This window comes from Cupressus sempervirens, chromosome 5 (assembly GCF_028749045.1).
Source record: "Cupressus sempervirens isolate cs-2001-9-10 chromosome 5, ASM2874904v1, whole genome shotgun sequence".
NCBI classification, from domain to species: Eukaryota; Viridiplantae; Streptophyta; class Pinopsida; order Cupressales; family Cupressaceae; genus Cupressus; species Cupressus sempervirens.
Genome location: NC_143122.1, coordinates 30,788,068 through 30,804,023, shown reverse-complemented (window position 1 = coordinate 30,804,023; position 15,956 = coordinate 30,788,068). Strand labels below are relative to the sequence as shown.

At 37.9% G+C, this 15,956-nt stretch overlaps 1 protein-coding gene across 1 annotated transcript in view; it reads right to left on the bottom strand.

Annotated features, from left to right (window-relative positions):
- Positions 1-15,956, bottom strand: part of LOC149554441 (MICOS complex subunit) — a 91,701-nt gene that overhangs the window by 53,967 nt on the left and 21,778 nt on the right. Inside the window, exon 2 of the mRNA XM_089828493.1 lies at positions 1,031-1,927. Within this exon, the coding sequence (XP_089684619.1) occupies positions 1,031-1,927 (897 nt within the window). The remainder of the gene's footprint in view (positions 1-1,030; positions 1,928-15,956) is intronic.

Genomic DNA, 15,956 nt, shown 5'->3' with positions numbered 1-15,956 from the left:
TTTAGGTTTTCTTTTGAGTTTCCTTAATCAGTTTTGTTTTAAGACGTTGTCTTTATTTAGACAACTCTGGTTTTTACTTAACGCTTTTTATACTGTCTATAAACTCTATTTAAGAGTGCATATTGTTAATATAATCTATTCCATTTTTTTAAGTTTCAGGCTTGACACAAGGGAAGCAATAACAGAAAAAGAAAAATGTTGAACAATCAAGGTCAGAATAAGAAACACATGATTAGAAGATTGGTGTGAACTGTTAGAAATTCATTTAGAATTCACATTGGTTAAAATAAATGTATGTTTTGGTTAGAGCGGATAAGGTTAAGTAAGTGTAGTAACAACTAACATAGCGTTTCTGGGTATGAGAAGATTTGGTTGAGATTGTATGTGAGTTGTTATAACAACTCTTATAATTAGAAAGTTATTACTATAGTGTAGAACATTTTGTCCTTTGTTTTATGTTTACTAATCACTCCCTTACTTTATCACTGCCTTCAATAATAACATCGCTGACTCCCTCTTATTAATAATCACTTCATTGTACAATATTATTTATTCCATTATGAACAGTTGTCTTTAATCTTAATCACAGTTCTTATGCCTGTTGCAAAATCTGAACTTTATCAAAGCTGCAATCTCCTTGATGGGGGGCATGACACAAGGGATGCAACAATAGAAAAAGAAAAACATTGAGCAATCAAGGTCAGAATACGACTCACATACCATTAGAAGATTGGTGAACTGTTAGGAAATCATTTTTATCATGTCCTGAGTTTCCTATAAACTCGAGGAATCCCTATAGCATCCATCTCCATGCAACTTGAAAAAAGTATTCACCATTTTATTTTCTCTCTGCCCAATTCCTAGGACCACTTTTGACTTGACTAAAAAAATCAAGTTCGTAAACTTTTGTATTAAGACCCTTGAATTCACAGTGATTCAAAAAGAAGCATTAGATCAAGATTTTAGCTGTCTAATTTTCTGACTCTACATGAAAACGCAGAAAAAAATTAGCACATGCCCTTTCCAATACCTTAGATGCAGCAATACGATCATGGGGTTCTGCTAAGGTGTCACTATCCTTCCCAGTGTCCAAACTGTGGTCAGCTACAACTTCCTGCTTTCCATCTTTACTTTCAGCCACCTTTGTCATGTCACCATTTTCCAAATGTTTCGTATGAAACACATCTTCTGGGGTAGATTTGTACTGGGACATTGAATCCTCTGAAGCTTTATCATCCTTAGCAGTAATTGATGAGTCACTGGTTTTGACTTCTTGCACATCATCATTCAAGATAGGCAGCACATTTTTACCATTAACCTCATTATCTTTGTGAAATTGAATTATACTTTCCTCTTGTGTATCCTCTGATTCATCTTGTATTGGATGTACCTCTGGAGATGTGTCATTTTGAATTCGATCCTCTTTGACAACCTGCTCTTTTTCCTGTGTAGGTGAATTGGCAAGGGATTCATCAAATTCGTCACTCTGTTTCACTTCCTCCTCTACAACCTGCTCTATTTCCCGATTCAAACTTGAATTAACAAGCTCTTCCTTGCTATGGGCAGAATCCACATCATTTTGATGGTCATAATCAGCATCCAAAGTTTTCACATCATCCTGCTTAGTTTCATTATTAAGTAAATCTGTGTGTTCTCTTTTGCTTTCACCAGTAAGAATCCTTCTAGGCCATTCTACATAAAAAGCTGTAGTAATGCCAGCAACAACTGCTGCACTTCCAAAAAGAAGCTTTAGTGTTTGACTTCTAGAACCTGGGGGAGAACCAGCTGGAGCGGGGCCCTGAGAACCAAGTGATTGAACTGAATCCTGGGACCCAACTGGTTGAGCAGAGCCTGGGGAGTTCTTTCCCAGTTTTGAACTTTTAGAAGCAGTTGAGAAAGCCTCCCTCCAAGAGAAGGCATATGGGTACTGCAAATAGTCAACACAAGGGCCAGAGTCAGCATAATTTACAAAACTGAGGAAAATTTATTAGTAAAAAGATTCTCTTCAGTATTTAGGTTTAACATATTTTAAGCAAAAACTCACAAACCTGTGTTTGATTCTATTCTATATATATATATATATATATGTGTGTGTATATATAAGTGCCAAGAATAACCAAGATATAGCTGAGATTGAGATGAAATTGATATATATGCCAAGTGGTAACAAGGATTTTGAAAAGGTGAGGATCTGACCGACCTCGGTTACAGCTTAAAGCTAAAAAACAATTGTCAACAACCAAGTTACATGCCAAAAACACTGATACTGCTGGACAGGAATACACACACACAAGTGCCAAGAATAACCAAGATATAGCCGAGATTGAGATGAAATTGATATATATGCCAAGTGGTAACAAGGATTTTCAAAAGGTGAGGATCTACTGACCTCAGTTACAGCTTAAAGCTAAAAAACACTTGTCAACAACCAAGTTACATGCCAAAAACATTGATACTGCTGGACAGGAAAACTACTGAGAGTGATCAAAAAATTCACAAAATTTTGAGCTTTTCTTGTAGCATCCTCGTACCCAACTATAGAAGTATCATACATACTAGATTTCAAACTTGTATTCAATGCTCATCTAGATAGTGGAAATCAAAGGCGAGAATAATAGATTAATAAATGCCGCGTGGAATTATTCATCCTAAATTTGAAGTATGGGAAAGACATAAATACAATATATCAAGAAAAAGATAATCCTAGTTGGAGCTAACCAAACAAATCTGACATCCAAGATAGACAGGAAATCATTCCTCTTACATTTCAGACGTAGAAAAGACACAAAGTAAAACATACAATACATGCCTGGAGCTGGTATGGATATCTTAAATATATCTATCTAAAAACTCCAAGAAATATCAGCTTTGAGTTTTTGTTTTTAATTATAGTTTATGTTATTTACTTCAGAATTATTTTATTTTACATGAGAACAAATAAAAAAAATTATTTAGATTGTATCTGAAGAGATGTTTTCATTTACTTAATTACTTTATACTATTATAGTTATTTTTTGTTTAAGAGTGTTCCATTTTATTTTATTTACATTATTTACTTTGCTCTTAATTTGAATATGAGTTGTTTTATTTATTAAAATAGTCCTATTTTATTTAATTATAACATATTAGTTTTAGTTTTCATAATTATTATTTTTAATTGAGAGCTATTTTATAGTTTTAGTTTTCATAATTATTATTTTTACTGGAGAGCTATTTTATAGTTAGTTTTTCAAATGTGTTGGCTGTGTATTAGAATTTATGTATACAAAACCACGTGAGACTCCTTGACGCCACTGTAAATGCCTGTAAAGTTTTACAAATTTGTTGCCTGTGTTTAGTTTTTATGTACACGATAACGACATGCGACTCCTTGATGCCACTGTAAATGCCTATAAACAATAACAACATGAGACTCCTTGATGCCACTGCAGAATGCCTGTAAATATTAACTAGTTTAACTTCTAGGCATTGAACCTAACCACAAAAATCTAATGTCCAAGACAGAAGGATACATATCTACAATAAGACTTGAAATTTTGACATCAACAAATAAGTTCTCTCATAGGAAATCAGATTGGAATGAACTCCAACACAACAAAAAAATCATTAAGATCTGGGTTTCCATTCTACATACAGCAGCAACTGCAATAATCAGATGGTGTAAAATAAATAAAAAATGCTATACCAAATAGGGAAACAAAATGCGAAATCATTCATCCTGATACATTCAATCCAATTATGGAACATTCACTTCCACTTGACTAAAATGAGACAAACATTGCACACCTGATGTGACAACATCCTATACTAATATGTGACCAGTTCTTGGCACAAACCATCTGGATCCAGGGACAATCCACCTCATGTTGGAATCTGCAACAAGTTGGGCAAGGACACATTAAGAATCCAGATTTTTGTCTGTGGGACAAACTCAGTTACTCATGTCAAATGCAGTGGAATTTGACAGTATCCTGAGCCAACCGGACAGCTTTTGAAATTCTTCAGATACTTTTTGTTTTTTTTTAATTGTTTCAGGCATTTGATGGAAGCTCTAACACCGTTTCTTTGTAAAGGTGGGGAATTTCCTTGTTAGTATCACGTGACCTGCACCAAAATTTAATATTATGTCTCCATTTGTGAGATGTGTCCTAGCCTATGTCACTGAGAGGCATATTTGTTCAGCTTAGACATACGTCACACACTGATCTGCATCAGCCTCAAACAAGCACAGTGGGTGAAATATGCAGTAACATGATGGGAATAAGCAGCAGATAATGAGGCCTCAGCAGAGGATTTTATTTCCCTTGTCTTCACTATTACTTAAATCTCCATTCCCGATTTTTTTACTAAACTTTACTATTATGAAGATAACAGATGGTGTACGAACCATGCAAGAATCAGTACAAGGATTGGATAGTAATATCAAACGATACAATTTTATACAATAAAATAAATATATATCATAATTTATCCAGCTATGTTACTGTGTAAAGCTTCTGAAGCCAAAACTCTATTGCTGATTTAAGTTTCTGAAATAATGAAACCAACACAATGTTACGGTGTAAAGTTTCTGAGACCGACACGTGAACCCCTGCACTATCCACGCCAGCAGATATGAAACAAAAAACAGCTAGTTATAAAACAGGACAAAGATATGACCCAATCAATTTTCACCTCCCCTATTTAGCTATTGAGCACACTCAATTGACCATTGCACTATGTGAAACTCATCTCGATGCATGTCACCTTCTGGAGGGTTTGGATCTGTTGGACAGTTTGTCTTCCTAGGTTTGGCTCATACATTGACTCTTTATTGTGCCCAATGTAGGGAAGAACAAGCTCAGTGTATGTGTTATATCACTGCTCTCTGAAATGAAAGGTACAGCTCACTTGAGTGCAAAGATTTGCAATAAATGCTGTCTTTAGTAGATCAGAGGATATGGGGGGGTATGCTCTTAACTAGGGAGCAGTAAAGGAAATTACCAAGTTACCTAAAGCTTTAAGTATCTTAGGCCGATTGATGATGATGACAGCCCATGACATTCATGACTATGAATGCATGTAAACCACTTTTAACTCTCCTGCTCTAACTACTAAAATGCAATCTACTCTATCTTCTATATGCAAAGCTATACTAACAGATGCAAACTACAGAGGAGATAGGAAAGTAATTAATGATAAGACAACACACGGATAGTCCAAATTACCAGGCTTATAGCAACATTCAAATCGCCTTTCACTTAATAACCTTTGATTAAATATTATCTCAATTCTTCACACGGGGATGAAAATGCCATGAATCTAACTCATGCAGAACAGGGGAAATGAAATAACACTGCAAATGAGAGTAACACTTTGTATTACCATTGTAAGGAAAGTAACAACACAGTTTATAATTAATCCAGCAGTTTTCATCAACAATCAAACTTCATTCCCATGCACCACACAACTAAACTAACATCAACAGCAAATAAACTTAGTGCAAACACAGAGAGCCACTCAGTAGGCCCAGCTACAGGGGTTTGTCCACACCAACATTTTGCCAATCTTGTATTCATCTTTGAAAATTACATTTATAGGCCCCTCATAGAGATTTGGCTGGTTACATTTCATCATTACAATTTAGATAGTTCGAATGGGATAGCCCAAAATAGGATTGACTGACAATCATCCGCTACAAAACTCATACATGCGAGGAGAATTGTCATATATGGCTACAATAAAACAAATCCGTTACAAAACTCATACATGCGAGGAGAATTGCCTTATATGGCTACAATAAACAGAGAAGAGAGAGTGAGAGGGAGAGAGACATGTCAAAATTTGTACTAAAGAAGAATCATTAGAAGAATGTAATGCTCTGTTCATGTCAATTCTTCTTCTTGGGCGTTATGGACTTGGCCTTATTTGCTTTCATGACGTCAAAAACTGTCTTTAGCTCCTTGGCACCTAGAATGAAGATGTTATCAGTTCTGACCACCCAGTAGTCATGATCTCTTGTCAATTCCTCCACCGTGGTGATCTTGGATTGGAGCCTGTCTGATGCCATCCTCAGAGTATTATCGATCACAATGAGCTCGTGAATCTTCAAGTTTTGGAAATTGGCAGGACTGATGTTTTCCTCAATGAATTCAAGGAATTTTGACTTCATCCACCCAATATCCACCAGATGCTTATTTGGAGACATTTGGGATTCAATGTGTAAATCTTTCATGTACACGTATATTTTTTCAATTACCTTTCTCACTAATCCACGTACAATATTCAATCCATGCTCAAATTTCTCTAAGCTCTCCCTTTTGAATTCCACTGATTGTTTCCAGTGGTGTAACAGCTCTTTTCCTGACCTTAGGATACCATGACTAATGGCAACATTAGTCTTCATATTGAACACCTCTTGTAGGAGGGAAAACTCATGTGTTAAATTCTCAGCTTCCACCTACATTGAGGCTTGGTGCTCAAATATAGCCTCTCTCAACTTATCTACATCTAGTACCAAATTTCCAAGGTTCTCAATTAGGGGAGAACCTCGGGTCTTCAAATCTTCAATCCAGGCACAGCAAATCTGCTCAAAGTGCCTCTCTAACTGTAGCTTCACTAGCAAACCCTTATTCTCCTCTGCTTTTGGATAAAAGGCACTTGTAGTAGCACTATCTGTTGGCACCGTGGCAAGGGGGTCAAGCGTTGCCCTTATAAAATCTATCAATTCTTTGTTAGAGACCTTGAGTGTTGCCTTTGCCAACTTTAATTCCTCTAGCCTTTTCTCAATTCTGACATTTGTGGATTTCCAGATAATGACTATGGTATCATGCATTGGCGGACCCATCTTATGAATTTGTATCTGGAAATCACTTCAGTTTAGATCTTCAATTCCCCCATCCTTTTGAGGTTGTACAATCTCCATAACCATATGCCCAGTGTTGACATCAGTAGCCAAGGCCCCGAGTATCTTTTCCTTCTTCAATTTGGGGCAAAGAGTAGGCTGATGCATGGCTTGAGCAATTAGGTCCTTTGGTGGAGCACTCTCCTCCATTCTTCTCTTCTTTTTGCCAATGGTCTCCTCCAACCAAGACTCGATTGTGAGGACATTCAATGAGGACTGGAGTGTTGAAGGATCGAATAACTTTCTGGCTATTGGGGGTGTCTCCTTCTTGCTAGACAAAGAAAAAGTTATTGTTTTAGTCACAGAAAGTGCAAGTGGATTACCTTGATCAATAGCTCCTTCTTCTTGTTGTCGTTGAGTCTCTTGTACTTGCTCGTCCCCACCATCTCCATCACCTGGTTGAATGCTATCTCCATCTAGATTGATTACTGGAATGGTCGAGGAGTCTTTTCCAACCAATTGATCTTTCTCTTTCTCATTTCTTTATCCTTCTTCAGCTATGTATCTCCAACTTTACTAGTATCAAGCAAAGAACCTCCTCCACAAGAGGGACTTGTATATTCTTTTCTAGAGGTTGATCTCCTCCTCCACCAACAAATTGTGATAGACCCGTAGAAGCTGAAGTAGCGGTTGTCGCGGTAGAAGTGGTTGTTGATGTTGTTTGAGCTCCACCGGACATGCCTGCAAATGAGCTTGTTGCGCCTGTCCTCTTTCTTTTGGCTCTTGTCCATTCTACCCACTTATCAATCTGCTTAATGATGTCATCCATCAGAATTTCCACCTTATCTACCGTGGGACCTTCAGGTGGAGTTGACAATATGGGATAGTCCTTGATTTCTTTCTCATAGTTAGAAGAATTCATGTAGGAACCATTGTCCTCTATATCACTAACATCAATGTTCACATTATACAATTTAATTTCTCCTATAGTGAGCCTAGACCAAAACTTCTCTCTAGTCCAAATCTCTGTATAGCAATCAAATGCACATATTCGGATGTAAGAGAACGCCAGAAACTAAATGAAGCAGCATCCATATTGGGTCAACACTGAAATTGCCTCTAGTGAAAATCTTCGTTCAAGACACCCTTGTAGCTTTCTACATAACCTCATGGTGTAGGTATCATTCACCTTCACATACTCTTCATTGCTTTTCTCCAGTTGCAAGCAGGGATAGAATTCATAAACCTTTGTGTCTTTGAATCCTCAATGCTTGGCAGGCCCAACCACAAATGAAGGGTCGCCAAAATGTATACCAGATATGATGACATGTAAAATTGTTTGAACGCCTTTGTTGAGTTCATCCAACTACTCAACTCATCACAGATGATTTGAGCCCAATCAATATATTGGCCATCCGCACAAATCGCTAGTACCAAGAATAAATGGTGCTCTATGAAATTAAGGACCTCCTCATGTCCTTTCAGTCTCAACAATAGGGCCAATATATCTACTATTTCTCACTTGAAACTGGTTTCGAACAAAGTCTTTAGGAGCTTACTCTTCTTGCTCTTCGGAGGTTGGAACCAAGTTGCTAAAATATTTCCTCGTCTTATAGAGTCTTCTTCTCATTGTACATGGAGGTGGATGAGCCAAAGTCAACATCACAGAATTTTGCTCATTCTGGAATACCGAATGTGCTCTGATTAAGACCTATGTCAAATGTGAGAAGAACATAGTCGTCCCGCATCTTAATTTGCTTAGTTGCTCACATCGTATCAAACTATGCATTCTTTGACTGGCTCAGGTGCTTGGACAGCCTTTGGAAAACAAGTTGCCTCTACTAGCCCACTCTCTTTGAGCTTTAGAGTGATAGGATGAATGGGCTGATTGTTGAGTCTTCTAAGCAAGTGTATGAGAATATAAAATTTGAAAGACGTGTCTGTGAGGTGCTTGGACGGGGATTGGAAAACCAGTTGCCTCTACTAGCCCACTCTCTTTGAGCTTTAGAGTGATAGGATGAATGGGCTGATTGTTCAGTCTTCTAAGCAAGTCTATGAGATTATAAAATCTGAAAGATGTGTTCGTTCTGCCAATCATCCGGGCCATTCGCTATCTATCATCACACAAAGCAAGAAAACTTGTGCTAATCATGAGATTATGTCAGTTGCAATATGCAGAAGTGAACTTAACAATAATTTGATCTTATTGAATTAAAATTTGAACGTTGGGCATTGAATTTCCCACGTCGCACAAGTGAATAACGGCCCCTTATCTCAGATTTCTCCTTTAATGGTGCAACAATTGGATTTGTATTTAATTTAATTGCTTAACGATTCCATTTCATATTAAATCGATCATTAACGAGAAGTTGTTCAATAGCTTTTAACCTTTAAGCTTTGGCATAGCAAAAATTGGGTTTTCCAATTCTCCTTCCTCTGCAATGGCTTTGGAGAAGTGGTTGGGGAGGTAAGAATCCGCCTTGAAAAGAAATGCCCTTTACTTAACTAAATCAAGAGGGAAGCCTTTCCCTCTTTTTTCCGCAAAGCTCATGTTTAGTTCTTTTGGAAGAGTAGACCTTTCACTGCATTTCCGATAAGCCTAAAATTGTGATATTGCTATCAGGATTTACCAGTGTGATTTTTGAGTCAAACTCATTAACCCATGTTTCATGAGTAGTGATTCAACATGAATCCATCTCTCATGAGAATAAATGGAACACTTAGCACTCATTGGATCTAGGTGATGCTCACAAGGGTGAAGCACCGAGACTTCCCGGGAGGTCACCCATCCCAGTACTACTCCAGCCTAAGCGAACTTAACTACGAAGTTTCCTCCATGGTTAAACCCAAAGCTTGCAACCCCATTTGCAAAACCTTCACCAAGTGTTGTGCCTTATGAACCATTCATTAGAAAGCCCCTTAAGCTCATCATTTGATAAGTAGAAGATAATTTCCATAGCAAGTCAAACTGTGATATTGTTATCAGGATTTAACAGTGTAATTTTTGAGTCAAACTCATTGACCCATGTTTCATGAGTAGGGATTCAACGTGAATCCATCTCTCATGAGAATAAATGGAACACTTAGCACTCATTGGATCTAGGTGATGCTCACAGGGGTGAAGCACCAGGACTTCCCGGGAGGACACCCATCCCAGTACTACTCCAACCTAAGCGCACTTAACTATGAAGGTTCCTCCATGGTTAAACCCAAAGCTTGCAACCCCATTTGCAAAACCTTCACCAAGCATTGTGCCTTATGAACCATTCATTAGAAAGCCCCTTAAGCTCATCAATTGATAAGTAGGAGATAATTTCCACAACAAGTCAAATTGTGATATTGCTATCAGGATTTAATAGTGTGATTTTTGAGTCAAACTCATTGACCTATGTTTCATGAGTAGTGATTCAACATGAATCTATCTCTCATGAGAATAAATGGAACACTTAGCACTCATTGGATCTAGGTGATGCTCAAAGGGGTGAAGCACCGGGACTTCCCAGGAGGTCACCCATCCCAGTACTACTCCAGCCTAAGCGCGCTTAACTACGAAGTTTCCTCCATGGTTAAACCCAAAGCTTGCAACCCCATTTGCAAAACCTTCATCAAGTGTTATACCTTATGAGCCATTCATTAGAAAGCCCCTTAAGCTCATCAATTGATAAGTAGGAGATAATTTCCACAGCAAGTCAACTGTGATATTGCTATCAGGATTTAACAGTGTGATTTTTGAGTCAAACTCATTGACCCATGTTTCATGAGTAGTGATTCAACATGAATCCATCTCTCATGAGAATAAATGGAACACTTAGCACTTATTGGATCTACGTGATGCTCACAGGGGTGAAGCATTGGGACTTCTCGGGAGGTCACCCAACCCAGTACTACTCCATCCTGAGCGCGCTTAACTACGAAGTTTCCTCCATGGTTAAACCCAAAGCTTGCAACCTTATTTGCAAAACCTTCACCAAGTGTTGTGCCTTATGAACCATTCATTAGAAAGCCCCTTAAGCTCATCAATTGATAAGTAGGAGATAATTTCCACAGCAAGTCAAATTGTGATATTGCTATTAGGATTTAATAGTGTGATTTTTGAGTCAAACTTATTGACCCATGTTTCATGAGTAGTGTTTCAACATGAATCCATCTCTCATGAGAATAAATGGAACACTTAGCACTCATTGGATCTAGGTGATGCTCACAGGGGTGAAGCACCAGGACTTCCCAGGAGATCACCCATCCCAGTACTACTCCAGCCTGAGCGTGCTTAACTACGAAGTTTCCTCCATGGTAACCCAAAGCTTGCAACCCCATTTGCAAAACCTTCACCAAGTGTTGTGCCTTATGAACCATTCATTAGAAAGCCCCTTAAGCTCATCAATTGATAAGTAGGAGATAATTTCCAAAGCAAGTCAAATTGTAATATTGCTATCAGGATTTAACAGTGTGATTTTTGAGTCAAACTCATTGACTCATTGAAATATGGGTCAATGGTTTGACTCAAAAACCACACTGCTAAATCCTGATAGCAATATCACAATTTGACTTGTTGTGGAAATTACCTCCTACTTATCGAGCTTAAAATTAGTCCATTTGCTCTTTGCCGAGATCACACCTATTGGAGTGCACTTCCGTAGGTGGAGAAGCTAATACTTCACTATTTCGCAACCTTAATATTGATGCCTCCACTTTACCTTGGGCACTTTTAGGAAGTACTTCAAGAACACCTCGGCCCAAATATCCTACTTTATACCCAAGGGCTCCTTAAAAGTATCTTTTAATATGGCCTATCGGAAAAGTGGCCCGCATGGTGCTTTTCCACATCTGGAGAAGTGCATTTCTCATTTTCTCGAAACTCCTTTATACTTGAACTTCTTTCACTTTGGGGTAGCATCTCCTGAGGATCTCCAAGCAAATATTCCATTGAACAAGTCATTTTAAATTTCAATTTTACTATGTCAGAGAAGTTGACTATGAATTGCTCCTCCGACGGAGGAGTAGCTAAAATTGTGCGACTTCGACATGGCATGAATTTACACAAGACTTGCTCAACTTATTGCTTCTTTGGCTTCCAATTCATCTCAATATCTTTAGGAAATGGATACTTGATATTCATATACCCCATATAGTCGAGCAAATGTGTTCTACTAGAAGACTAGGTTCACAGGTGCTTCGATGTACTACAAAGGGTCATTTTCCACATGGCTCTTCCAATCATCATAAAATTGCAATAATTGCTCATCCTTGCTTAGGACGCCTCCTAACCTCCTTCAAATACTTAGCTCTATACATAGGGTTCATGGAATGGGCAATCTTGCACTTTCAAAAAAGTGCATTCTGAGGTCCACCGTCGAGGTTGTAGTCATGGAGGTGGAATTCTGACACTATATAAAACTGAGAGATTTCATCATTTATGTGGCAATCCAGGGGCTTATTACCTTAGGTACATTGCTCTAAGCATTTCCATATTGCATTTCTTCAATACTATGCACCTAGAAGTTGTCTACCTTCGCATATTGGAAGCTCAATGGGTGAGCTTCTTTTTTGGTGGAGTAGGCAAACAGGTGAAATTCGGAAGTGGTATACTTGGGCAATCTTGCACTGATCCAACAACTTCCTGGCCTTCTTCTCGTCAAGGGATAACACTCAACCACAATCCCACCCGTGTTAGTCACCTAAGACCAATATACACGTATTTTGCATGATTCCCATAAATAAGGCTTAGGGAAGAAGGCGGAGTAGGGCGATCCAGAAATCCCGTCTAGGCAAGGTTAAGGACAAATGGTGAGAAAAAAAACCACCTATATCAACCTAGACTTGGACACTTAGATAACATTGCCTTTGACACCAATCTAAAGCTTAAAAAGGGGGAGACTAAAGTCTAGCAACAAGGTCCAAACTTGATTGACACGTTGAAGTCAAGAACAAGACACTAGAAAGGCAGAGCTAGAAATTATTTTAGGAATCCAATATAGAGTAATGAAGAATGATTTTAGGAATCCTACCAATAACGCATCTGTCCAAAGCAAGCTTCTCACCAAATAAAGTGTCAATTTCACTAGAAAAACACTGTAGAAGTTAAACATATAAAGATATCAACAAACAAGTAAAGTTCACAAGATCAAATAGTCAGACCTCGCTATTTTAGCATAATACTGCCGTCATGGAATCTTGGAAGCCCCCAAAAATACCATATAAGAACACTCTAGGGATTCATGCTAATGTGATGAGAGCATAAAAATAAAAAAACAACACATGACATGTTAAACAAAATGCAAAGCACATGGTATCACATAAAATTGCACCCTGCTGAATTGGGTCCTGCATTTCAACAACCTCATGGTGTGGAACCTTTGCAAATGAGGTTGAGTTCCAATGAAGGTTGGCTTGCTTTCTAATTTAATGTGAAGAATTGATCCAACCCAAAACTAAGGAATCCTATTCTAGTACTACTCTACTAGCTTGCAGGAGAAAAGGGTAAGAGAAAAATGCATGAAATGAAATGGTTGGGGACACATCTAGATCAAAACTGTTTCAACCTGCCCACTACAACACAAGGAATCAATACAGGTGGAAGAAGTCGTCAAACAGATCTCTGTTTCACGTTTTCAGAAGGCACATATTAAGGTTAAGAAATTAACAAGCACTAAGAGGAAAGAAGGCATCCACAGATAGTTCCCCCAACAGATACAAGCAAGTGCATATGAAAAACATGAAACGTTCAACCATAGAGACACAGGAACATGCAAGGTAAAATAGAAGTGAGAAAAGATTAAAATGTCAACTATATTCAAAACCGAAGCATGCAGGTGCCAAAACACAGAAGGCTCTCCAGAAAACTAAGGGAAGAACCCTTATAAAATATTACAAAGTTGGCTTATAGTTCAATCTTAACTCAGGTAATAAATATTACAAATCAGGGTTTGATTCTAACCCTAACAGAGTTAACAGAAAAGAAGAAAACAAATCTACCAATAAAACAACGATCTATGATGTGTACCTATCATTTCTCCTGGCACAGAATGGTATATTGCCATTATATTTGAGAGCACCCCTGCAGATGATAAATGAGCATGTTATCATGTAAAATGTACTGTGGGGCATGGGGTTGATTCAATGGTGCCATCCTAACCTCTGGCCCAAGAAAAGGTCATTGAAAGCCCAAGGACATTAGAGCCCATCTCAACTGTCAAGCTCTGCTGCAAATAACACATATTGTTGGCAATTGTCTGAATACAAACCCTCAATCAGATTCGTTGGTGGGCTATCCGACAACACGTAAAGCACCATGTCGGATTTAAAACAGGATTGTCAATCAAACAGTTCAACGGCGATCAATTCACTTCAATTCCCCAGTAGAAGTCAAGGCCAAGTATTGAAACAATGAAGGGCTCCCCATGGAAAACACATCTTTCATCCGTTGTATCCCTTTTCAAGCAAAATGAGCAAAGGTTCTTGAAACCTAATCAGCACCTGAGGTTGCAAGAACCTCACCAGAAAACAACAAAGGTTTTTAAACAAAAACAACTTTACTGGCGTGCAAGAAACTTAGTGACTACAAAAAGATTGAAAACTTTGTTAATCAATTGTTAGTTTGTTATCAGCCTCTGACAAAGTTGTGGGAACCTCATCAGGTTTCCTTCAGAAAAGGTTGCTAGAACCCGATTGACCATAAAAAATAAAGAATGATTTACCTTTTACACAAAGTTAGAACTTCATTGAGACCTCGAAGAGTTGTAAGAACCTTATTAGGACCTGATTTGGTTTCAGAAACCTCATCAGAGTCTGACAAAGGTTTTGAAACCAAAACAAAAGACTGATACAAAATTTAAAATTCTCAATAGAAGTAAAAAATCACTATCCTGTCAGGAGCTCAAAGAGTTTTGAAACCTTGTTGAGACCCAATATTGGTTTCCATGCCATTTGAATTGCTGACAAGACTAAGGACTTGGAATAAATGGAAACCAAATAAAACATTAAGCAAATGAGCCAAGGCAACCATCAATCTATAAAAAGACTTGAAGGGGTTTTCTAGAACTGTATCACACACCAACAAAGGTTTCAAAATCATGAGTTTTTGCCAATGGACAGTAGACTCGGCCATTTTTGGGGGATTTTCCAACTGGAGTTTTTGGTGAAGCCTAAGGGACGACCCATTGGGATTTCTCAGTTTAGTTGTAATTCATGGGAAATGAAGGTTAACTGTGAAAATGAAGAGGGAAGGAGAAAGTGCAATAATTTATTTTTTTCACTGTCAGGAATAATATCAAAGAGTTCAAGTGGTACTCAATTCCAACTTTTTGTCAATTTTGTCCTAGCTTGTGGTCGTTTATCATTGTTTTCATCCTTAATTGATATATTTAAACAAATTAATTGGACACTCATATACATAAATTGTCATTATGTTATTTCTGATCACAAGTTGTTTTCTAGAATATCTTTCATATTGGCTCTACTAGTCACATATTGCAAGATAATTGCATTTGTTAATGATCAAATTTAAAAAAGTCTTGAGACCTAGAAAATTTTCAAAGGCATCTCTGTAAACAGCGTGCAAAGCAAAAAAGAAAAAGAAAATTGTGATATTGCTATCAGGATTCAACTATGTAGTTTTTTTGAGTCAAACTCATCAACTCATGTTTCATGAGTAGTGATTCACATGAGAATAAATAGAACACTTAGCACTCATTGGATCTAGGCGATGCTCACAGAGGTGAAGCACAGGGACTTCCCCGGAGGTCACCCGTCCTAGTACTACTCCAGCTAAAGCATGCTCAACTACAGAGTTTCCTCCATAGTTAAACCCACTCTTCTTGCAACCGCATTTGCAAAACTTTCACCAAGTGTTGTGCTTAATGAACCATTCCTTATAAAGCCCCCCTTAAGCTCATCAATTGATGAGGAAGTATTTTCCACAGCAAGTCAAATTGTAATATTGCTATGAAGATTCAACTGTGTAGTTTTTTTGAGTCAAACTCATTGACTCATGTTTCATTAGTAGTGGGGGAACCCACCTCGAATGAGAATAAATAGAACACTTACCACTCATTGGATCTAGGTGATGCTCACGAAGGTGAAGCACTAGGATTTCTCAAGAGGTCACCCATCCCAGTACTCCTCTAGCTCAAGTGTG